Source organism: Corylus avellana, chromosome 7, assembly GCF_965113065.1.
Source record: "Corylus avellana chromosome 7, dhCorAvel1.hap1.2, whole genome shotgun sequence".
In the NCBI taxonomy this organism is placed as follows: domain Eukaryota; kingdom Viridiplantae; phylum Streptophyta; class Magnoliopsida; order Fagales; family Betulaceae; genus Corylus; species Corylus avellana.
The window spans coordinates 7,838,931-7,863,392 of NC_142496.1; the positions used below are offsets into that span (position 1 = coordinate 7,838,931).

The 24,462-nt window shown below is 36.2% G+C and overlaps 1 protein-coding gene and 1 pseudogene across 1 annotated transcript; both read left to right on the top strand.

Moving 5' to 3' along the window:
• The first annotated feature begins 1,528 nt into the window (after window positions 1–1,528).
• Window positions 1,529–12,452, top strand: LOC148584417 (uncharacterized; annotated as a pseudogene).
• Window positions 5,695–6,684, top strand: LOC148584418 (uncharacterized). Its single transcript, XM_088518111.1, has one exon. The coding sequence runs from the start codon at window positions 5,695–5,697 to the stop codon at window positions 6,682–6,684; it is 990 nt and encodes a 329-aa protein (XP_088374237.1).
• Window positions 12,453–24,462: the final 12,010 nt, after the last annotated feature.

The window sequence follows — 24,462 nt, forward strand, 5'->3', positions numbered from 1 at the left end:
GCATTTGATCATTAGAGTCGGACTATTAGCATCAACACCTTTAGGGTTGAAAAGTCGACGCTGTTGTCAATAGCGTCCACTTTAGGACTTTTAGGGGCGACTTGAAGTCGCCCCTAAAGACCTAAATTCTTGTAGTGGGCCTCTTACTACCCACAACTTTTATTGGCAAAAAATAGTCTTTTTAGTGCACTATATCATTTCTCATATATTATAGATAAAGATTTCATTCAAATTGCATAGTTTGTTAATCTTTGAATGTAATTTGATTGTTAAATCTTCTCCTATTTCGTTACGAACTACTGAGTGTTGTACTCTCTTTATTCATGGGCAACCTTAAATGTAATGAAATTAGGTATTTAATTTGTTGAATTCTTCTTATTTCTCATTTGGAGTGTGTTCTAAAAAAATAACCATTTAAGAGCATCCCCATCTTTAAATTTGGCTTTTCTTTAAAAAATTGAAAAAACTCACAAAAATAGTCATTTAACAAGCTCTCTACTCTATTTCAAATTTAACTTTGATCAATAAGGCTCTCCAAATACCAAATGCTAAAAAGTAAAAGTTATTTAGTTTTTTAATCTTATATATTCATTTTCCTTCTCTCACTCATCTACCAAGAACTAAAAAAGAATTAAAAAAAATCAGAAAATAATAATATTTAATTAAAAAAGATGAAGATATAGAGAGTTTGATATTTGGTTCATTTTAAAAGTGACTCTTCAAATTTAACTTTTATTTGAAGAGCTCTATATAGATGCTCTAAAAATGTGAAAAAATAATATCGTGTCTGCCCGTCCCCCTCCCCTTTTTCTGAGCAAATACAAAAATAACACGAATGAACCAAAAACAATTAAGAAAAGGAAAAAGGAAACTCAACAGAAAAATGAAGGCAACAACTAAGGATGAATGGCAAACACAACACTGGTCAATGAAAATGGTGCACATGTAATGATTGCTTTATTTCAAGAGGAATAATAGATACACAAATTAGAGACACAAATTTGGCCAAACTTTTCTCTTATGTGGTCAATTTTTTTTTTAAACAAAAAAAAAAAAAAAAAAAAAAAAATTATGAGTAATAACATCCTATGTGGTCATTTTTTATTTGGTTTTTTTTTTAGTGGTATTTTTCTTCAGAATAATGACCACTAAAAAAAAAAACCAAATAAAAAATGACCACATAGGATGTTAGTACTTCAGAATTTTTTTTTTTAAAAAAAATTGACCGCATTAAAAATAAAATAAAATTAAAAAATAAAAAGTTCACGTTTACTGTTCCAAGTTGTAGACTGTAATTTAAAGGCTCGTTGCATTACTAACTAAGGATGCATGGCAAACACAACATTGGCTAATGAAAATGGGGGAATGATTGCTTTATTTAAATACCTTGCCTGGTGGGTCCGCCGTATATTTTTTTTAGTAGCTCACATGAAGACCAGTGACCTCTAGCTAGCAAGTCTATGTAAGTTCTTGTTGTAGTTTCTTCAATCTTCACATTCACAAGTGAAAAATGTATCAGGAAGCCAATATGGCTGCACTTTATGAAGCCTCAAGGAATGGGTGTATAAGCACCTTAACCACACTGATCCAAATGGATGCACGCATCCTTGATAGAGTTTCACTCGCATCTTTTAGTGAGACCCCCTTACACTTATCTACTTTGCATGGCCACCTTGAATTTAGTAAAATTCTTGTCAGCAAGAAGCCTAAATTTGCAGAAGAGGTAGACCCGTCGGGACAAACCCCTCTTCACTTGGCGTCTGCTGAGGGCCACACTGAGATAGTACAAGCATTGTTGCAAACAAATATAAATGCTTGCTTAGCTCGTGATCAAGATGGGAGAATTCCTCTCCACTTAGCTACAATGAGAGGAAGAATAGAGATCATAGAAAAGTTGATTAAAGCTCGACAAGAGTCCATCTTGATGAATCTCGAAGGAGACAGTGTATTGCACTTGTGTATTCGATATAATCATCTCGATGCTCTGAAGTTGTTAGTGGAATTGGCTAATGGTAATGAATCATTCCTCAGCTCCAAAGACCACGATGGCAACTCAATATTGCATTTAGCAGTGATGCGCAAGCAAAAGCAGGTGCGATAACAATATCAATGGCTACTCTCTTAAAAGAGATTTTTTTTTTTTCTTTCTAAGTTATATATGACATAGAAATTATTTTAGATCTACTTTTTGTTTTTCCATCCCTTTTTCACTAGTCTGTTTGTATTCATAAAGTAGGACTAATTAAAATTTTAAATTGAAAAAAGCTATATATATATATTCGTACAATAAGTTCAAAAAAAAAAAAATCACGATCCCTTTGTTTGATGCGGTTCTTCTAAAGATCATGCAAACATTAGTAAATAACTCAAGAGAGAGAGATCATTCAATGTTGAAAATTCTAAAACGACTCCAATTATCACCTACTCACACGTCTAGGAGTTTTACAGAAAATAACCAGAAAACAGATCTAACTTAGCAGTTAAAAATTCAACCAAATACTGATATGAAATATGCAATCAAGAACACAGAAATTTGGTTACGAAGAGGAAACCATTTAGAGAACTCTCTAAATGTAAAACCTCTCCGGGGCAGCCAAACCCAGGAAATCAATTCACTAAAATAGAAGAATAAGGAATACAAGAAGAATAACAAAACCTTTGACTCTTCCTTGCACACGACAAGTGACCCACTTGACTTCTACCTCAGTAGCCCTTTCCAGAACATCTGGCACGATTCTTCTAAAAGATTTCCTTTCACCGGAACTCCGATTGGCTTCACGTATTTTCTCTTCAACAATAATCTAGAACAAATTCTCTCTCTCTAATCACCCTGATATTTGCTCAATAAAATACGTACATATAAATGTAGCAAAATCGTGTTTAAATAGAAAATAACCCTAATAAGTCCGTCAGGTCCGGACCCTGCAGATCTGAGGTCCGGACCCTGCTTGAGAAATCCATTTTCGGGAAATGGGGTCCGGACCCTGCTTCTGGAGGTCCGGACCCTACTTGAGAAATCCACTTTCGGGAAATGGGGTCCGGACCCTGCTTCTGGAGGTCCGGACCCTGCTTGAAAAGATAAGTCTCTGGAAATGGGGTCCGGACCCTGCTTCTGGAGGTCCGGACCCTGCTTGAAAAAATAAGTCTCTGGAAATGGGGTCCGGACCCCTGGAGGTCCGGACCCTGCTAGAACCTGCTTCCTAAATATTCTCATTTTCAACTCTATACATGTAAACCGAATGAGCCAAAATCTAAACTAACAAACTCCCCCTTTGGCCATTCGGGAACAAAAGTAATGTAGTACATGAAAATGACACATCAAAATAACTCCCCCTTTTTGTCTCGGAAGGACAATGGAAGCAAAAAAAAAAAAAAACTAGAGTTGTAAATAAGAAACCCAACAACCAAGTTTTAAACAGACAACACCAACAAAAAATTGTCTTGCCAGAAACAAAACCAAACAAAACAAGAGAGAAAAATTATTCTTGCCAAAGGCTTTCCTTGATGGACTTCACATCTTTCTCCAAATTCGTTAGGCGAGTGTTGATGGCTTCAATGCTTCGGCCTTGAGTTTGAAGTAAGTCAATTATTTTAGTTAATTGACTTGGCATGTCTGATGATCCTGAGGAGGACGCAGCGGTAGTCTCTTGAGCAAGTGGAGGCTCCTGCGCAGCTGGAGCGTGAAGTCGAAGTTGGGCATTGGACTTCATCACAGTTGCTTTTCCAAAGTAACCTTCAGGAGCTTCCATACGTTCATTTGCAGCAATTTTTGGCAAAGTGGCGTGCAGAATCTTCGTAATGAGACCGCCATAAGGTAATGCAATAGAATGATCTTCATGAAGCTCGATCATTGTCAGTACGAAATGAGTGCATAAACAAAACTCAGCACGAGTAATGATGCCATAAATCATCATTGCTCGTTCGATAGTCAAATGACTATGGGGAGAAATTGGCCAAATATTCTGCAGTACAATCCGAGTTAACAACCTCTCTGGAGCCCGTATATTGCCAATCGGAAGTTTTTTCAGGTCTTCATCCCATACAAGCTGCTGAATTGGATTAAGAACCGCCATGATTTCAGCTTTTGTTGGTTGTGCATCATTGTCCAGAAAGGGAAGCGGCTTCTCATTTGTCAGTGGGATCCCAGTAACTTCACTGATCAGCTCAGTAGTGATATTGAGAGTTTTCCCGGAAACCTTGGTCTTGAATGACGGTGGACCAACCAAGTCAATATCATCAATGTTGTAGTAGAATTCCCGAACTAAACGAGTGTAGGCACTCACAGGAACAAACAATGAGGTCCAATGATTTTCCTGGAAGATGTCATGAATGAATCGGAACGGTTCCACTGTAAGATCATTTTGTTCCACTCCACGCTTGATCATAATTTTGCGCGTCAAAATCTTTTCTTGTAAAACTGATTTTTCTTCTCGAGTGCGCTTTCTCCTTTGTGTAGATTCTGAAATTGGATACACCATTTTCTACATTGACACCAAAAAAATATATGGAAAATTGATATCACACAATACTAGAAGATGAAGCCCACAAATGAGACAAATGCACAATATCTAGATGACGCAAATTTAACACAACACAAATTACTGAGTGCATGGAAAAAGAAAAAATGCAGATCAATGCAGCACTACTTCATTGAGTCATTCTAGTAAACAGTTTTATAGGCATTGAAGTATTGAATATAGCATGAAAAAAATGAATTTTCCACAAAACGTTCCTAGTGCCATGCCAATCAATATTGAAAGTCCAATAACAGTGAAGTAGATCAATGTGATAAAAAAATGGAGCACACATGCAAATTTTATTCTTTGAGGCATTTTAGCAAACACATTATAGGCATGTAGATATGAACATGGATAAACATATACCAATAAGAGAAACCGAGTCCTAAATACATAATAGAAAGTGTATTTTGGAAACAATTATGTGAGATAGAAGGAAAGTGTATTCTTTTCTTCCTCTGTGTGTCCAACTCTTCCAACTACATTCAAAGTTCAACAATCCACGGTATGTTTATTTCACTTTGTAGTTTTTTGTTTTTTTTTGTTTGTTCTCAAATCAAAATTTCGGATGGACATATTTGGGTTTGAAGTTGATACTCCGAATTGCTGTTTGTTCTCAAATCAAAATTTCGGATGGACATATTTGGGTTTGAAGTTGATACTCCGAATTGCTGTTGTGGTTGATTGAATTTGACTTTCCTTCTATCTCACATAATTGTTTCCAAAATACACTTTCTATTATGTATTTAGGACTCGGTTTTTCTTTTTGGTATATGTTTATCCATGTTCATATCTACATGTGCCTATAATGTGTTTGCTAAAATGCCTCAAAGAATAAAATTTGCATATGTGCTCCATTTTTTTTATCACATTGATCTACTTCACTGTTATTGGACTTTCAATATTGTTTGGCATGGCACTAGGAACGTTTTGTGTAAAATTCATTTTTTTTCATGCTATATTCAATACTTCAATGCCTATAAAACTGTTCACTAGAATGACTCAATGAAGTAGTGCTGCATTGATCTGCATTTTTTCTTTTTCCATGCACTCAGTAATTTGTGTTGTGTTAAATTTGCGTCATCTATATATTGTGCATTTGTCTCATTTGTGGGCTCCATCTTCTAGTATTGTGTGATATCAATTTGCCATATTTTTTTTGGGGTCAATGTAGAAAATGGTGTATCCAATTTCAGAATCTACACAAAGGAGAAAGCGCACTCGAGAAGAAAAATCAGTTTTACAAGACAAGATTTTGACCCGCAAAATTATGATCGAGCGTGGAGTGGAACAAAATGATCTTACAGTGGAACCGTTCCGATTCATTCATGACATCTTCCAGGAAAATCATTGGACCTCATTGTTTGTTCCTGTGAGTGCCTACACTCGTTTAGTTCGGGAATTCTACTACAACATTGATGATATTGACTTGGTTGGTCCACCGTCATTCAAGACCAAGGTCTCCGGGAAAACTCTCAATATCACTACTGAGCTGATCAGTGAAGTTACTGGGATCCCACTGACAAATGAGAAGCCGCTTCCCTTTCTGGACGATGATGCACAACCAACAAAAGCTGAAATCATGGCGGTTCTTAATCCAATTCAGCAGCTTGTATGGGATGAAGACCTGAAAAAACTTCCGATTGGCAATATACGGGCTCCAGAGAGGTTGTTAACTCGGATTGTACTGCAGAATATTTGGCCAATTTCTCGCCATAGTCATTTGACTATCGAACGAGCAATGATGATTTATGGCATCATTACTCGTGCTGAGTTTTGTTTATGCACTCATTTCGTACTGACAATGATCGAGCTTCATGAAGATCATTCTATTGCATTACCTTATGGCGGTCTCATTACGAAAATTCTGCACGCCACTTTGCCAAAAATTGCTGCAAATGAACGTATGGAAGCTCCTGAAGGTTACTTTGGAAAAGCAACTGTGATGAAGTCCAATGCCCAACTTCGACTTCACGCTCCAGCTGCACAGGAGCCTCCACTTGCTCAAGAGACTACCGCTGCGTCCTCCTCAGGATCATCCGACATGCCAAGTCAATTAACTAAAATAATTGACATACTTCAAACTCAAGGCCGAAGCATTGAAGCCATCAACACTCGCCTAACGAATTTGGAGAAAGATGTGAAGTCCATCAAGGAAAGCCTTTAGCAAGAATAATTTTTCCCTCCTGTTTTGTTTGGTTTTGTTTCTGGCAAGACAATTTTTTGTTGGTGTTGTCTGTTTAAAACTTGGTTGTTGGGTTTCTTGTTTACAACTTGTTTTGCTTCCTTTGTCCTTCCGAGACAAAAAGGGGGAGTTATTTTGATGTGTCATTTTCATGTACTACATTACTTTTGTTCCCGAATGGCCAAAGGGGGAGTTTGTTAGTTTAGGTTTGGCTCATTCGGTTTACATGTATAGAGTTGAAAATGAGAATATTTAGGAAGCAGGTTCTAGAGTAATTCCGCCAATGTTTTCAAGCAGGGTCCGGACCTCCAGAAGCAGGGTCCGGACCCCATTTCCAGAGACTTATCTTTTCAAGCAGGGTCCGGACCTCCAGAAGCAGGGTCCGGACCCCATTTCCCGAAAGTGGATTTCTCAAGCAGGGTCCGGACCTCCAGAAGCAGGGTCCGGACCCCATTTTCCGAAAATGGATTTCTCAAGCAGGGTCCGGACCTCAGATCTGCAGGGTCCGGACCTGGCGGACTTATTAGGGTTATTTTCTATTTAAACACGATTTTGCTACATTTACAAGTACGTATTTTATTGAGCAAATATCTGGGTGCTTAGAGAGAGAGAATTTCTTCTAGATTATTGTTGAAGAGAAAATACGTGAAGCCAATCGGAGTTCCGGTGAAAGGAAATCTTTTAGAAGAATCGTGCCAGATGTTCTGGAAAGGGCTACTGAGGTAGAAGTCAAGTGGGTCACTTGTCGTGTGCAAGGAAGAGTCAAAGGTTTTGTTATTCTTCTTGTATTCCTTATTCTTCTATTTAGTGAATTGATTTCCTGGGTTTGGCTGCCCCGGAGAGGTTTTACATTTAGAGAGTTCTCTAAATGGTTTCCTCTTCGTAACCAAATTTCTGTGTTCTTGATTGCATATTTCATATCAGTATTTGGTTGATTTCTTAACTGCTAAGTTAGATCTGTTTTCTGTTTTTTTTTTCTGTAAAACTCCTAGACGTGTGAGTAGGTGATAATTGGAGTCGTTTTAGAATTTTTCCCGAAAGTGGATTTCTCAAGTAGGGTCCGGACCTCCAGAAGCAGGGTCCGGACCCCATTTCCCGAAAATGGATTTCTCAAGCAGGGTCCGGACCTCAGATCTGCAGGGTCCGGACCTGACGGACTTATTAGGGTTATTTTCTATTTAAACACGATTTTGCTACATTTATATGTACGTATTTTATATAAACAGATTGTTAGGTCAGATCTTATTCCGCTTAATATTTGTGAATCACCTAGACATTTAAATAGGTGTCGTTTGGAGTCGTATTTTAGAATTTTCAATTGGTATCAGAGCGGGTTCACTCTGTGAAGGATTTATTTCCTGAGTGTGATCCGAGACTCCATATCAAATGTCTCATACTGTTGCTCCTAATTCTCTTCCCGTCTTTGACGGAACAAATTATACGCTTTGGAAAATTCGTATGAGAGCATATTTTAAATCCATTAATGTTTGGCATATTGTGAGAGTTCTTTAGAAACATTCAATTCATTCTCAAGTGATAAAGACTTTTCAACAAGCACAGAAATCTCAGATTTCAAAGAATCAATCAAGATATGTGATTTAGACAAATCATTCGCCAAAGATTCTTTATCAGATTTCAAAGAATCAATTAGGACATGTGATTCAGACAATTCATTAACAATAGATTCATTCACATGTTTAAGATCTTGAAAATCCCCCAAACAATTTGTGTATTGATGTCTCAAAAGAGTGAATTTTTCCAACAAATTGTTGAAGGAGTTTATAAGATCATATTCCCCTTGAGAAGTATTCATAGGAAACAGGAGTCAACAGATCTCACTCAAGAATTTAATCCAAATAGAGTGAACCCGCTCTGATACCAATTGGTTCCAAAACCAAAAGATCAGAATATCATTGGCACTAAATGGATCTTTAAGAATAAATCTGACGAGCATGGTACAGTGGTAAGAAACAAAGCTAGATTGGTTGCTCAAGGATACACTCAGGTTGAAGGAGTGGATTTTGATGAGACATTCGCACCAGTAGCCAGATTGGAATCTATCAGAATTTTGTTGAGCATCTCATGTCATCTCCAGATCAAATTGTATCAGATGGACGTCAAGAGTGCTTTTCTTAATGGCATTCTTCAAGAAGAAGTATATGTAGCTCAGCCAAAAGGGTTTCAGGATCCAACTTATCCGGATCATGTTTACAAGTTGAAAAAGGCGCTTTATGGATTAAAACAAGCTCCGAGAGCTTGGTATGAACGTCTGACAACATACCTTCTTGCACATGGGTTCATCCGAGGACAGGCTGACCGTACATTGTTCATTCGTAGGAAAGCCAGTCAACTTCTCATTGTCCAAATTTATGTAGATGACATTATCTTTGGATCTACGGTTGACTCACAGGCTCATCAGTTTTCTACAGAAATGAAGCAAGAATTTGAAATGAGTATGATTGGTGAACTGACCTATTTTCTAGGTTTTCAAGTTCAACAATCCAACAAAGGCATCTTTGTATCTCAACCAAAGTATGCAAAAGATCTTGTGAAGAGATTTGGGTCATGTTTATTAAAACCCAATCCAGTCCTATCATGTGAATGTTTCTGATTTCCTAACATTTGATTCAATTTAGCACTCGAAAACTTCTTTAAATGATCATTCGACTCATTCAAGTTCTTTTCCAGAGATTTCACTTTAGCAATCAGCATGAGATTTTCAGAAGTCAAAGTGTTTCGAATAGCTAAACATTCATCCATAGATTTCATTAATCTTTCTTTCTCAAGTTCAGCTTCTTTCAGATTTTTCAGATTTTTCCTATTTAGCTTGTTCAATTTATCACATTCTACAAACAAGTTATTATAAGCAGTTTGTAAATCCACCTCATCATCAGATTCAATTTCAGATTCATTTATCATGTGAGGTGAGTTAACAGTCTCATAATAATTATCATAAGAAGCAGTAAAAGCTAAATAATTCACTCCTCCTTCAACATCTTCTTCGGATTTTTCATCATCTGATTCATCACTCTGAGTGACATTGAAAGCTTTACCTTTGGATTTTTTCAGATTAGCACATTCAATTCGAATATGACCCCTACCCCCACATTCATGACATTTTCGTCCACTAGTGAACTTATCTTTCTGATCATTCTCTAAGTTCTCACGAGGATTATTTCTAAACTCACCTTTCGGTTTCACAGGAGTTTTTGAGTCACGATTTTTAAACCTTCCATTCACGGGTCTAAAAAATTTTCTAAATTTTTTAGCAAACAGGGCAAATTCTTCATCATCCCCAGAATCCTCATCAGACGACCCACAAGAATTGACTTTAACATTTTTTGTTTTAAGAGCAATGTTTTTAGTTTTCTTGAGTTTGGGTAGAATTAGTTCAAAAGTCTGAAGGGAACCTACAAGTTCTTCTACTCTCATAGTATCTAAGTCCTTGCTCTGTTGTATAGCAGCAATTTGGGGAATAAACCTCTCAGGCAAAGATCTTAAGATTTTTTTCACCACTTTAGCATCATCCATTTTCTTTCCCAAATTAATGGTAGAATTTCTAATGGCACTAAGCTTTGAATAGAATTCATCAAAAGTTTCATCTTCCTGCATTCTAATCTCCTCAAACTGAGAAACCAACATTTGAATTTTTGAAGTTCTAACAACTTTAGTTCCTTCATGTGTGATTTCTAACGTTTCCCAAGCTTCCTTAGCTATTTCACATCTAGAAATCCTAGAAAATTCTTCATTTGAAACAGAGATGTAAATAGCATTTATAGCTTTGTCATTCGCAGTAGCACAATTTTTTTCTTCCGTTGTCCATTCAGCAATTGTTTTGTCTGGACGTGTCCATCCAGATTCAACAATATGCCAAACATTAATGGATTTAAAATAAGCTCTCATACGAATTTTCCAAAGCGTATAATTTGTTCCGTCAAAGACGGGAAGAGAATTAGGAGCAACCGTAAGAGACATTTGATATGGAGTCTCGGATCACACTCAGGAAATAAATCCTTCACAGAGTGAACCCGCTCTGATACCAATTGAAAATTCTAAAACGACTCCAATTATCACCTACTCACACGTCTAGGAGTTTTACAGAAAATAACCAGAAAACAGATCTAACTTAGCAGTTAAAAATTCAACCAAATACTGATATGAAATATGCAATCAAGAACACAGAAATTTGGTTACGAAGAGGAAACCATTTAGAGAACTCTCTAAATGTAAAACCTCTCCGGGGCAGCCAAACCCAGGAAATCAATTCACTAAAATAGAAGAATAAGGAATACAAGAAGAATAACAAAACCTTTGACTCTTCCTTGCACACGACAAATGACCCACTTGACTTCTACCTCAGTAGCCCTTTCCAGAACATCTGGCACGATTCTTCTAAAAGATTTCCTTTCACCGGAACTCCGATTGGCTTCACGTATTTTCTCTTCAACAATAATCTAGAACAAATTCTCTCTCTCTAATCACCCTGATATTTGCTCAATAAAATACGTACATATAAATGTAGCAAAATCGTGTTTAAATAGAAAATAACCCTAATAAGTCCGTCAGGTCCGGACCCTGCAGATCTGAGGTCCGGACCCTGCTTGAGAAATCCATTTTCGGGAAATGGGGTCCGGACCCTGCTTCTGGAGGTCCGGACCCTACTTGAGAAATCCACTTTCGGGAAATGGGGTCCGGACCCTGCTTCTGGAGGTCCGGACCCTGCTTGAAAAGATAAGTCTCTGGAAATGGGGTCCGGACCCTGCTTCTGGAGGTCCGGACCCTGCTTGAAAAAATAAATCTCTGGAAATGGGGTCCAGACCCTGCTTCTGGAGGTCCGGACCCTGCTAGAACCTGCTTCCTAAATATTCTCATTTTCAACTCTATACATGTAAACCGAATGAGCCAAAATCTAAACTAACAAATGTGGTTCAATTAAATTTAGTTGGAGTTGTTTTGTAGAAGTGCTTTTAGAATTTCTGCTAGTTGTTTGATGAAACAATAGACTATTGAAGTATGCAGGCGACTTTATGCAGGCAATAAAATACATACTTTCATTTTAAAAAATAGAAGGAGAGGCTAATGCCATGAAGAAGATTGGTCTCACAGCTTTAGATGTCTTAGAGGCCTACGTCTATCCAAGAGATGTGAAATGGTTTGAAATCCAAAACATTCTCAACGAAGCTGGTGTCAGAAGATCAACGAATCGAAATCCTTCCCTATCACCAACACTGAGTAGTAATGGTGTTGATGAAGCACAACCATCTCAATCAAGGTTTAGGGGATGGTGGGAGCGCATTCGTTCATCATTAGTTAAACACTTGACGCACGAGGAAAATTAGATCCAGGAAACACGTGGTACATTGATGGCAGTAGCTACTGTGATTGCAACCATGGCTTTCCAAGCTGGGATCAGCCCACCAGGGGGTGTTTGGCAAGAAACTAGAACAAAACGAATGAGAGGTTTCAATTGTACGAAAGATAATATATGTAAAGCCGGCACAGCTGTTCTTTCTTATGATGATCAGGATCATGATTACTACCAATTCTTCTTAACTTGCAATACCGCCTCTTTCTTGGCATCTGTGTCCGTCATACTTTTGGTCATTAGTGGATTTCCTCTTAGGAACTAGTTCTTTATATGGCTTTTGACATTAGCCTTGACTATCTCCGTCTGTTGCATGTCACTTAGCTATATTGCGGCAATCAGTTTAGTGACGGATATCTCAGATACATCTCTGCGACGGTCTTGAATATATTTTTCTACATTTGGCAGGGAGTGTTTGCGTTTGCTAGTTTGGTTCACATAATTCGTCCGCTCTCTTGGATTGTGAAGAAATTGCTCACGATTGTGAAGAAATTGCTCAAGTTCATACGCAAGTACTCAACAACGGGTCAAGCAGAAAACTCGACTAATGTCTAAGAGTAAAATTGTCATGATGAGAATCTGGGCTAGATATTTGAGAATAAAAATATTATCAATTCATTGATAAGAAAGAAGTTGTTACGGATAGGGTTTGGGTAATCTCATTGTGATCTTTATCGTTGGGTTTAGTGATAAGTTCATTAGTCATTGAATTGTATTAGGATAATTGGTGATGTTATGTATAAATAAGTGGTTGAACGATGAATAGAGCATGTTGAAATTCTCCCAATAAATTACAGTTGAATGATGCCTGGCTTCTTCAACGTACTTAGAATTTTGTCTTAAAAGTTCTTTTGAGTTGATCGTCAATATTGGGTCCAAAGCAAAAAAGTGCTCCCTGGTTTATACCAAATTTTTATCATTGCCTAGGTATGAAGGCTCAGATGGATCTACTTGAATAAAACGTACAATTAATGGATCCGGTAAGGGTAACAACACTTAATGAAACGTCTCATTGAGTTGATGGTGAAAATATAAACTAGACTCCAAAATAAGCATAGAGGTGGGTGAATAAGTGTTTAACAAAAATAATGCGGAATTAAAAATATGGTTAAATACCTTTTCCCTTTGTAGTTTAATGACTTTATTTTTACCCACCTCAGTTTTAATTCATGTTGCAAATCATACCTCAATTATTGATTAAAATGGAGTAGCACTCTCATCCAACTTCCGTCACAAAAATTGAAGGAAGTCCATTGTCTCCATTGTGATTCACCCTGATGGACTCTGGTTGAGCAATTATTAACTCTTTTATAATCTCTATTCTTCCTCTCATTGCGGCAAAGTGGGGAGGAATTTTCTCATCTTGATCGAAAGAAAAGTAAACACTTATATTTGCTTGCAACAATGCTTTTACTATCTCGGTGTGGCCCTCAGCAGAAGCCAAGTGGAGAGGAGTTCGTCCGGATGAGTCTACCTCTTCTGCAAGTTTAGATTTTTGGCTGACAAGAACTCTAGTAAATTCAATGTGGCCAAGCAAAGCTGCAATGTGTAAGGGGGTCTCACTAAAAGATGTGAGTGAAACTTTATTAAGGAGAAGTGGATCCGTTTGGATCAAGGTGTTCAAGGTGCTTACACACCCATTGAGAGAGGCTTGATAGAGTGCAACCATTTTCTCTTCTTCAACATGCATTCTATCCATTCTTCACTTGTGAATGTGAAGATTAAAGAAACTTCAACAAGAAGCTATATACTTACTAGAGGTCACTGCTTTCCATGTGAAGTACTATATATATATATATATAGCCTTCAAAATCCAAAAGGCAGTCCGGCCCGGCCTGCAGGCAGGGCACGTATCATTCCCATAATTGGCCGTTTTAACTAATCAAATAGAAGCATTCCCATGTTGTGTTTTTCATCCGTAGTTGTACGTTATCGTCATTTTCCTGTTGTTTTTTCCTTTCCTCTTCTTAATGGTTTTATCAATGTCACAATGAATTTGATCTTTTTGATAAAACCATGACCATTATTGATATCTCCAATAGCCTCGTTGCAAACAATTAGAGTGCTCCCCTCCCATGGAGAGACGAGGTGTGTGCGGGCCCGGGCGCTAAGCATTCCCAGCAGTTTTCTCGTCATTTTTCCTATATTTAAAATATCTAAATTACTTTTTGCTTCTTTATGTCAAAATAAACCCCAATAGCTTCCTTTAATTATTCCCTATATCATTAAAATATTTATTTTTTTAATTATATTATATAAATGAGATGAGAGATAAGAGAGAATTGTGAGACATGAGAGGAGAGAAGAAAGAAGAGACAGAATCATTTTTTTAATATTTTAATAATCATAAGGTTGCAATAGTGGAACTGTAACAATCTTAATATTTATGGTTCATTTAGGGAGTCTGCTATAAATGTTTTTTGCGATTTTTTTGACATATTTTCTAAATTTAGGGAACAGACTCCCTATAGCTCGGAATGCTATAGTGGTAAAGGAAATGAGACCCTGTATAGAGTTAGGCCCATGGGTTCCTCTTAACAAGAGTTGGCCTTATTTTAGGCTCTCTTGGGCCATGGTAATTGCAGGCCCTGTATTTGACTGAGTCTTGAGTCTTAAACTTTGCATCTCAAAAGTCCAGTTTGTTCAAGAGCCCACAAACAAATCATGTCGTCGGTCCGTTCAATCAAAGAAAGGATTAAGGCGGAATATATAGAAGAGGCGGCTATAAAAGAAGTAAGAGAAAAAGAGAAGAAACTTGTTCTCGGGATCCAAATTTATGTGACAGTCTTAGTATCATGCAATAATGTTATGGGTTTTTTTCTCTTTGATTCACAAAACTACATCTTCGATTTTTGTCATGGATTTCTTATTTTTCAATATTGATAAAGGATGTTAAATAGATTGACAATTCAATATTCCTGCATAATTAAACTTATTACATTCTTACAAAACGTTTATTTATGACAAATTCCCATATCAAACAAGGGCTGAACAAAATTGAATCAAATGTTGGGACAACTTCACCGTCATTGACTATTATGACTCATGACCTGCATGTAATTAAGGCCTTGATTGCTGATTTTTTTTTTTTTTTCCCTTAAATTTATTTAAAAAAAAGTTAAAACATTAATACAAAAACTTTCTTCTTTAAAATTCATTATTTTTCTTTTCTTATATCACTAAATTTGAAGTTTGAATTGGTGATTATCTCTAGTAAGTATTACCGTAGTAGTTTGGTGTGTGAACAACGTACTAGCCCTGTTATGCTTGACTTATGGGTGCTGGAAATTGCCTATATAAAGAGATGGAAGGCCATTTGCAAATGACACGGAATAAGAGCTTCTTCTTCAAGTAAGGAAGAAGAGAGCTAGGGAGGGGATGTGCAAGAGAGTGAGGTTTTTCTTCCTTCTTCTAGAAGCCCCCTTATCTAGAAGCTTTGACATGACAAAGCTTTTTGTCAAGAGATATGCAAGAATGCATTCAAAAGACCACATTTTGCCCATCACAGTCTACGTGGCAGGAGTTTTAAAATGAAAAAAAATAAAACTCTCTCTCCTCTTTTGGCTCTTCAAATGAGTTCCATTAGAGCATTTCCAGCAGACTCTTTATAAGGGGGTCTGTTCCCTATGTTTAGAGAATATGTCCAAAAAATCACAAAAAACGTCCTACAGCAAATTCCCTATATGATTCCTTAAACCATCAGCTGCTACAGTTGAACCCAATGTTTTGGGTTCAACTGTAGCAATCCATATGATTATTATATTGATAAAACTGATGCTCTCTCTCCTCTCTCCTCTCTTCGTCTTCCCCTTCTTTCCCCAGCATTTTCTTTTCTTCTTCTCCATTCAAGCAAACGCAGAAGGAGAAGAGAGGCCTTCCCTGACCCACTTTGCAAGCTTAATCTCAAAAGACCTCTGATTTTGTCAAATCATTTCCAATGGCCAGCAACAACATCAAAGTAGGTGGAGGATTTCTTGAGGTTTCAGAGGAGAAGAGAAGGAATGAACATGGTGAATCAGAGACTGAAACCATCAAATTTTACTACTTCAATTTCGGTCTGAGAGACGATCTGAACCCCATCCTTGTTCACGATCAGATTTCCATCCATAAACGTACCGCTCCGAGTCCTCAAACTTGACGCAAATCGGAGAAGAATTCGGAGAAGAAATCGTAGACGCAAATCGAAGAAGAAATAGAAGCCACAACTTGAACCATTTGAGAAGAAAATGGCAAAATCACAGAGAAGAAGAAATGGGTACTATCGGAAGAAAGAAGAAGAAAATATGAGGGAGAGAGAGAAAATATAAATTATAGGAATAAAATATAAAAAAAGTAAAATAAAAAATAATATTTTAATGGTATAGGGAAGCATTTAAGGAAGTTATTGGGGTGTAAATTGACATAGAGAAGCAAAAAGTAGTTTGGATCCTTAAATTTAGGAAATATGACCGAGTAGCTGCTGAAAATGCTCTTAACGCTGGTGAACCCCAATCTATGGTTAACCCATTAATAAAAATAAAAAATAAAAAAAATAAAAGAGAAAAAAACTTGAAAGCACGCGAGTGAGGCCCAGGGTTTCATTTTTCATTTTCCCTCCCTATTTTCCCTCTTCTCACTCTTCGCACGCTGCTCTCTCTCTCTCCCTCCGACCTTCCGCCTCCTCCCACCACCATCCACTTCCGGCAACGAGCGCCACCCGCGCACCACCATCGGCAACACTCACCCACGGAATCAACTCGAAATCCGGCGACGCCGCCCACCGAACTCCACCCGCGGATCGCCACCGACAACGCCCACCATCCAAGATCCGGCCGGCCGAACGCCACCCACGGCACCAACTCAGAGGATTGTTTTGTGAAGATCCGTTTTTTGCAGCTGATTTGGTGAGTGGAATTTTGAAATGGGATTTTTTCATGGTTTTACTGTTCTTATACCATTCTTTTCGATTGTAATATCTAACATGGTTTAAGAGATCTTGATAGTGCCTTTTGTCTTTGATTTGTAAAGAGGGATGCCATTTTAAGGTTATTCAAGGTTTAGATGCTTGGATTTTTCAAGTCTGAATTTTAAACAAGCTTGTGGGTCTAGTTTCGATTATAATATCTAACGTGTGTCATGTTTTGCTCCCCTGCTTCGGTTTTGCTTCACTCAATAGTTTGGAAAATTTTATTCCCTTTGATTTTCGGTTGTTGGTTGAGAATGTGTAAATTTCTTGGCTTATTTTCTGGTACCCACCGAATGTGGTGTTGTGTGTGAACTGTGAAATTTGCTGAGCTTCTCCCGAATGGATATTTGGTCTTCAAAAAAAAAAAAAAAACCTTTTGGGCTTATGTTTTCCTTTCCGATTTTGGAGTTCTAACCAAATTGGGTTTTCCTTTTTCTATGGTTTGGCTGAATGTAGTTCAAATGTTGGTGTTTGTGGGTTGCTTTGTTTTTTTGGCTAAATGTTGGTTTTTGATTTTCTGGTTTTGGCTTACTCTTGTTTTGGTAATTTTTTTTTATTTTTTTTTCCTGGCTTTCTGTTTTGGCTGAGCAGGGTTTGGGTTTTGACAGTACTCCTAAGGTCCTCTTTTTGAGGAGAACATGTCTGGAATTCTTTTGATTTCTTCATGGTTGGCCGTTTGCTAGTGTCACAAAATATTTAACTTCTTTGTCAATATGTTAGAGGTAATTGACCTTAAACTAGATTGTTCTATCAAATTCAGCTTGTAATTGGACTCTTTCGTTCAAGACACTTTAGATGACGATCTTAAAAGCGTAAACATGGAGGGTTTTGTAGCAATGATGATAAGAAAAATGAAGAATTTGGAGAACGAAATGTTGCAGTATTGAGAAACTCTTGGATTGTAACCTTTTTGTATGTTTGTACCTCTTTGAGGATGATGACAAAAAAACAAATTTGTACCTTTCTTGAAGTTGATTTTTTGTGTTAATATGTATTGTGTGTTGAAAATTATGAACAATTGGTGATACTCTTGGTTAAAAATGGATACAATCCGGAGGTAGAAGAGATGGGAGGATTGACACACTGGTTATTAGAGAGGCAACCCAAAGCAATAGCAAAGGAGAAGACAATTTTATGTAACACGATGTAGTGCCTATTTTTGGCAATGTCTTGTGGGGATAGCAATTTTAACTTTTTTGCATCCTAATTTCACCGATTGATATCCATTGCACAAAAGCATTAAGTCATTGACAAATGAATGTGATTTATTTGTCCATAGAGCCTTATTAGGAAAAAAGTTTATCACTTCGCATGTAAGGAAGTATAAGTCAAGTGACTCAAAATATAATCTTTGTCCATGAGATGAAAAAGGAAAGAGGAAAAAAAATCTTTAGTCCAAACATGTTCAATTTATTTACAAAATATAGGGCTGTAAATGAGCCGACACACTCGACAGCTCGCTCGCTACTCGCTCGACTAAGCTCGACTCGAACTCGAGCTCGAAACTAAAAAAACTCGCTCGATTAGCTAATGATACATACCCGACTCGCTCGATTAAGCTCGACGGGGGCTCGTGAGTTCGACTCGTTTAACTTGGGATCGAAAGGCTCGCCCGAGCTCGTTTAGGGATCGTGAGCTCGACTCGTTTAACTAGATAATCGCCCGGCTCGCTCGACTCGGTTAGGGATCGTGAGATCGACTCGTTTAATTAGATAATTGCCCGGCTCGCTCGACTCGTTTATGGCTCGTGAGTTCGACCCGTTTTATCATTTGACCCGACCCAACCCACACGGCAATGTCACTAAAAAAAAAAAATTAACCATGTTATTAATCAATAATAATCATAGCTTGATAGCTTCAATATGTATACAATTAACTAGGTTATAGTATAACTAACATTATATGGAATATGTTATTATTTATAGGTTTAATGTCCAATTAATTAGTTGAAAATAATAATAATAGTAATCATCATATTCATAGGTTCAATGTGTGTACAATTAATTAATTAATATATAAGGGTATAGTATAACTTATACTATAAGTGAACAACTAAGTTAACTAACATTGTACAGAGTATAGACAATGTTATTATTTATAGGTTTAATGTCCAATGTCCAATGATTTAGTTAAAAATAATAATAATAGTAATCATCATATTCATAGGTTCAATGTGTGTACAATTAATTAATTAAGATTTAATAAACTATTTATAGATTTAATAATAATAATAATTTATAGGTATTAGGTTTAATGTCCAATGTCCAATTACTTAGTTAAAAATAATAATAATAGTAATCATCATATTCATAGGTTTAATGTGTGTACAATTAATTAATTAAGATTTAATAAGCTATTTATAGATTTAATAATAATAATAATTTATAGGTATTAGGTTTGATGTCTAATATCCAATCAATTAGTTAAAAATAATAATAATAGCAATCATCATAATCATAGGTTCAATGTATGTACAATTAATTAATTAAGATTTAATAAGCTATTTATAGATTTAATAATAATAATAATTTATAGGTATTAGGTTTAATGTCTAATATCCAGTTAATTAGTTAAAAATAATAATAATAGCAATTATCATAATCATAGGTTCAATGTATGTACAGTTAATTAATTAAGATTTAATAAGCTATTTATAAATTTAATAATAATAATAATTTATAGGTATTAGGTTTAATGTCTAATATCCAGTTAATTAGTTAAAAATAATAATAATAGCAATTATCATAATCATAGGTTCAATGTATGTACAGTTAATTAATTAAGATTTAATAAGCTATTTATAAATTTAATAATAATAATAATTTATAGGTATTAGGTTTAATGTCTAATATCCAGTTAATTAGTTAAAAATAATAATAATAGCAATTATCATAATCATAGGTTCAATGTATGTACAGTTAATTAATTAAGATTTAATAAGCTATTTATAAATTTAATAATAATAATAATTTATAGGCATTAGGTTTAATGTCCAATTCATAAGCTATTTAAAAAATTAAATTATATGGTACTACTTAAATGCAATAAAATGTATTAAGTAGTATTTAAATTTTTACCTTTTAAATATTGTTTTAATCTGTTAACTAATGTCTAATGGTATTGTAAAATAAATGCCAATAAATATAATGCTATAATTCCTATAAAGTATAAACTATAAAATTAATCCTACCAAACACAATTTACAACTTACACAGTTACACCACACGTTTTTTAGAAAAAAAAAAAAAAAAAAAAAACAAACAGACGTTTAGAGTTTTTTTAGGGTACTAAACGAACAACTTGTTAACTTAAATAAACGGCTGTCGTTGAATTGATTCAAATTTTATTAAAGATCTACGGTTTAGATCATTTATGGGAAAACGGAGAGGCAAGCTCACATATAATTGTGCACACGGGATAATTCAGTTTTTTTGAATTTTGAAAATATTTGAAATTTTACCTAGATTAATATTATCCGTTCGATTAATTGGCATTATTCCATAGCCGTTCGATCTGCAAAGTGGACGACAGCTGTATACCACCCCCGCAGAGATATGTATCTGGTGTTCCGCATAACACCATGAGCTTATTAATCTAAAGGTCATAAATTAAATGAAAACTTTAAGATCAAAATCAACGGTCAAAAAAAATTATTTTTCACAAATGAAACCGGATTCAATTAATTAACGCAGCAGAGAATCACTTCCGGCATTCTCTTTTTGCACGCAATGCACAGTGAACGAGACTGACGCGCCTTGATTTGCAATATTTATTTCCAGCCGTCCATTTTTTGGAGATTAAAGGTGAACCGTTGGATTAAGAAAATGGAACCCAGCTGTAACGCATGCCTACCCGTGAAAGTTATCTAGTGCTCCCATTTCTCTGATGAGCTCACTAATCCAACGTTCTAAAATAAATCAAAAAATCAAAAAATAATTAAACGATCAAGATGAAATATTAAGTGTAGGTTGCACCGGATTGACCAACTCACGCACGCAGTGGATTAATTTGCAGACTCGTTTCTTCACGCAAGCACGACAATCAAGACTGACACGCCTGACTTGTATTTCAACCGTCCAATTTTTGGCGATTAAACTCCAGCCGTTAGATCACTCTAATGGACGACAGCTGGATACCTCGCCTAACCTCAGAGTAATCTAGTGTTTCGCAGGCCACAGTAAGCTTGCTAGGATTAATTGATCGAACAACTCAAATAAAATCACTAATTTGATCTATATAATCGATGGACTATCTGAAAGGGTTACATGAGAATTTATTAGACACGGCCGTATTGGATTAAAAACTTATAAACGCATAAGTGGGACACGCGGCATGCTAGGAAAAATTGACAAAGATTGGATCAAATCCAACCATTCATTACTAAAATTAAAATCAGATCCAACGGCTGGGACTTGTTTGAGAAAAAAACTAACCTAAAAATCATCTACCTCTCACACTTTGTCCGTCAGTGACCAAGTCGCTTGCTTTCTTCTCCCCATTCTCATTTCTCCATGTCTCCAATCTCCATTTCACTTAGAACCCTAACCAGCTAGACAAACTAGTAACTAGGCTAACCAGAGAGGCAGAAACGATTGAAGCTCGAGAAGAGAGGGAGCATTCAATGCGTATCCCATCGTGGATTCGTGGTTGGTTGAATACTTGAATGCTCGCAATAAATCCTTCTCAACCCCCTACCTACACCCCGTTCGTTTCAGATCCTCAATCGAGCTGTTGATGGATCATTTGATATCCATCTAACGGCTTTCGAGCCACTCGTAGAAGTTTTGCCTTCCAAAGGCTTTTGATCAATCGCGTGAATCACTGCTACTGTGAACCAGAAAAGTTCTCCTAGCCCGTCCAATCTCGCCGCCTAATTCTCATTTTCTTATCTTATTTACATTGTTTATATTTGATTATTTGTGTTTTTTCAAGTTTTCAACTGTTCTTCTGAATCTCTGATCTGTGACTTTTTTGGTTGTGGTGTGGAAGAGAGTCAGAGACAAAGATGATTGCTCTTGATCTGACTGTGATGGAAATGGAAATCGAGTACTGGGCTATCAAGTACTCGATTACCATTTTTTTATTCATTCCCAAATACCCCCATGATCCATCCCCCTTATATAATACTCGAGTGTATGAACCTAATGCATCATGTATGCAAGACTTGCTTGCACGTTACTCGAGTTGTTTGTATTTGTCTGTTCTTACTTGCTGCTTGCTAACGAAATTCGAACCAGAAAACATTCTGACTTCTGAAGAGCCTCTTCTGCCTTTAACTTTAAGTTGAGTATTTTTTTTCCTGAACCCTAATCCGAACTTTTGATCTTTTTCGAGTATTTTTAGTTTATTATTTCATTCTGGTTTAATGTTGCTAATTTCATCATTTCAGGGAGTCTGGTACTGGTAGCACTGAATTTGCAAGCTGCAATAGTTTCAATTACTTGAAGTTCAGGTTTTTTTTAAAAGTAAATTGTTCCGTCTGTTTTCATTAATTGCTATGTTGTAAATACATGAATTGCTATGTTATATGTTGCTATGTTAACATTAATTGCTACGTTATAAATCTGTTTAACATGTATTGCTATGTTATAAATACATGAATTGCTATGTTATATGTTGCTATGTTAACATTAATTGCTACGTTATAAATCTGTTTAACATGTATTGCTATGTTATAAATACATGAATTGCTATGTTATATGTTGCTATGTTAACATTAATTGCTACATTATAAATCTGTTTAACATGAATTGCTATGTTAGATTATGATTCTGCTATGTTGAAATGTTTGCTATGTCTATCTATGATTCTGATTTTTATAAATTAATTGATTAAAATTATTTGCTATGTTAAAACTATGATTCTGTTATCTTAAAATGTTTGCTATGTCTATCCATGATTCTGATTTTTTAAAATTAATAGATTAAAATTATTTGCCATGTTAGAAGTTTAGAACTATATTTCTGTTATCTTAAAATGTTTGCTATTTCTGTTATCATATTTCTCAATGTGATGAATTTTTGCACATCTCATTAATTCATGATCTAAACACTTTATGCTTTGATTTTTCCTCTCTGGTTAATGATGTAAATGTTTCTTATATTCTGTTATGTATAATGTATTCTGTTAATGTAGTTTCTGTTAATTGATTTTTTATTTTCCATTAATGTATTATGTTATTTTATTTATCTGAGTTTTTTAATTTTACAAATTATTAACAGTTATCATGGACAATACATTTCAACTCAATGATGTTGATATGGGTGATGATTCACCCACTGCTGACCCTACTCCTGGATCTGGTGTGTCTGCTAGTACTGAATGCACACCAGATGAACATATTAATCTGGTTTCTCCTGCTGTTGTTGTATCTAGGGATGGGGCTGGTCCTGGGGATGGGGATGGGGATGGGGCTGGGGCTGGGGCTGGGGCTGGGGGTGAAGGTGGGTCAGTTGCCTTCCAAAGGAAGGAAAGGCAAAGGACTTCCAAAGTCTGGAATGACTTTTCTTCTATTGAAATAAATGGTGTAAAAAAATCTCAGTGTAATTGGTGTAAGAGGTTGTTTTCTGTAGGGAAATCTAGTACTACCTCCACCCTTAGTAGGCATCTAGCTGCTTGTGTGAAGTTTGGGGAGTTGAATAGCCTTAAGAAGCAAAAGACTTTGTCTTTTGAACCTAGTGATGACAATGATGGTTTAGGGACTTTGACAAACTTTAGTTTCAATCAGAAGAAAGTTAGAGAACTTGCTGCCCATATGGTACTTCTACATGAATATCCCTTTAATATGATGGAGCATGAACTTTTTAACAAGTTCATGAGGGCTTGCACACCATATTGGAAAAAAATTAGCCGTGCCACTGTAAAAAGTGATTGCATTGCCACTTATAACATTGAAAAGAAAAAGTTGAAAACACTTCTAAGTGGGATTGATAGGGTAAACATAACTACTGATATGTGGACCTCCTCCCAAAGGGTTTCATATATGGTGGTTACTTGCCATTTTGTGGATTCTAATTGGCTACTCCAAAAGAGGATTTTAAATTTTTGTAATGTACCTCCTCCACATTCAGGTGTTGTTATTGCTGAAGCCTTAAGAAACAGTTTTATTGAATGGGGCATTTTGGATAAAGTACTTACAATAACTGTTGATAATGCTAGTGCTAATTCTGCTGCCATTGACATTTTGAGAGATGATTTTGAGTTGAGGGGTAGTTTGCCTATTGGGGGCCTTATGTTTCATGTTAGGTGTTGTGCTCATATTACCAATTTGTTGGTGCAAGCAGGGCTTTCAGAAATAGGGGAGATAATAGATTCTGTTAGGCAGGGGATTAAATATATAACGGCTTCTGAGAGACGGTTGATTGCATTTAGTGATATAGCAAAGCGTTTGGACTTGGGTTCTAATAAACTTGTTTTAGATGTTCCTACTCGATGGAATAGCACCTACTTG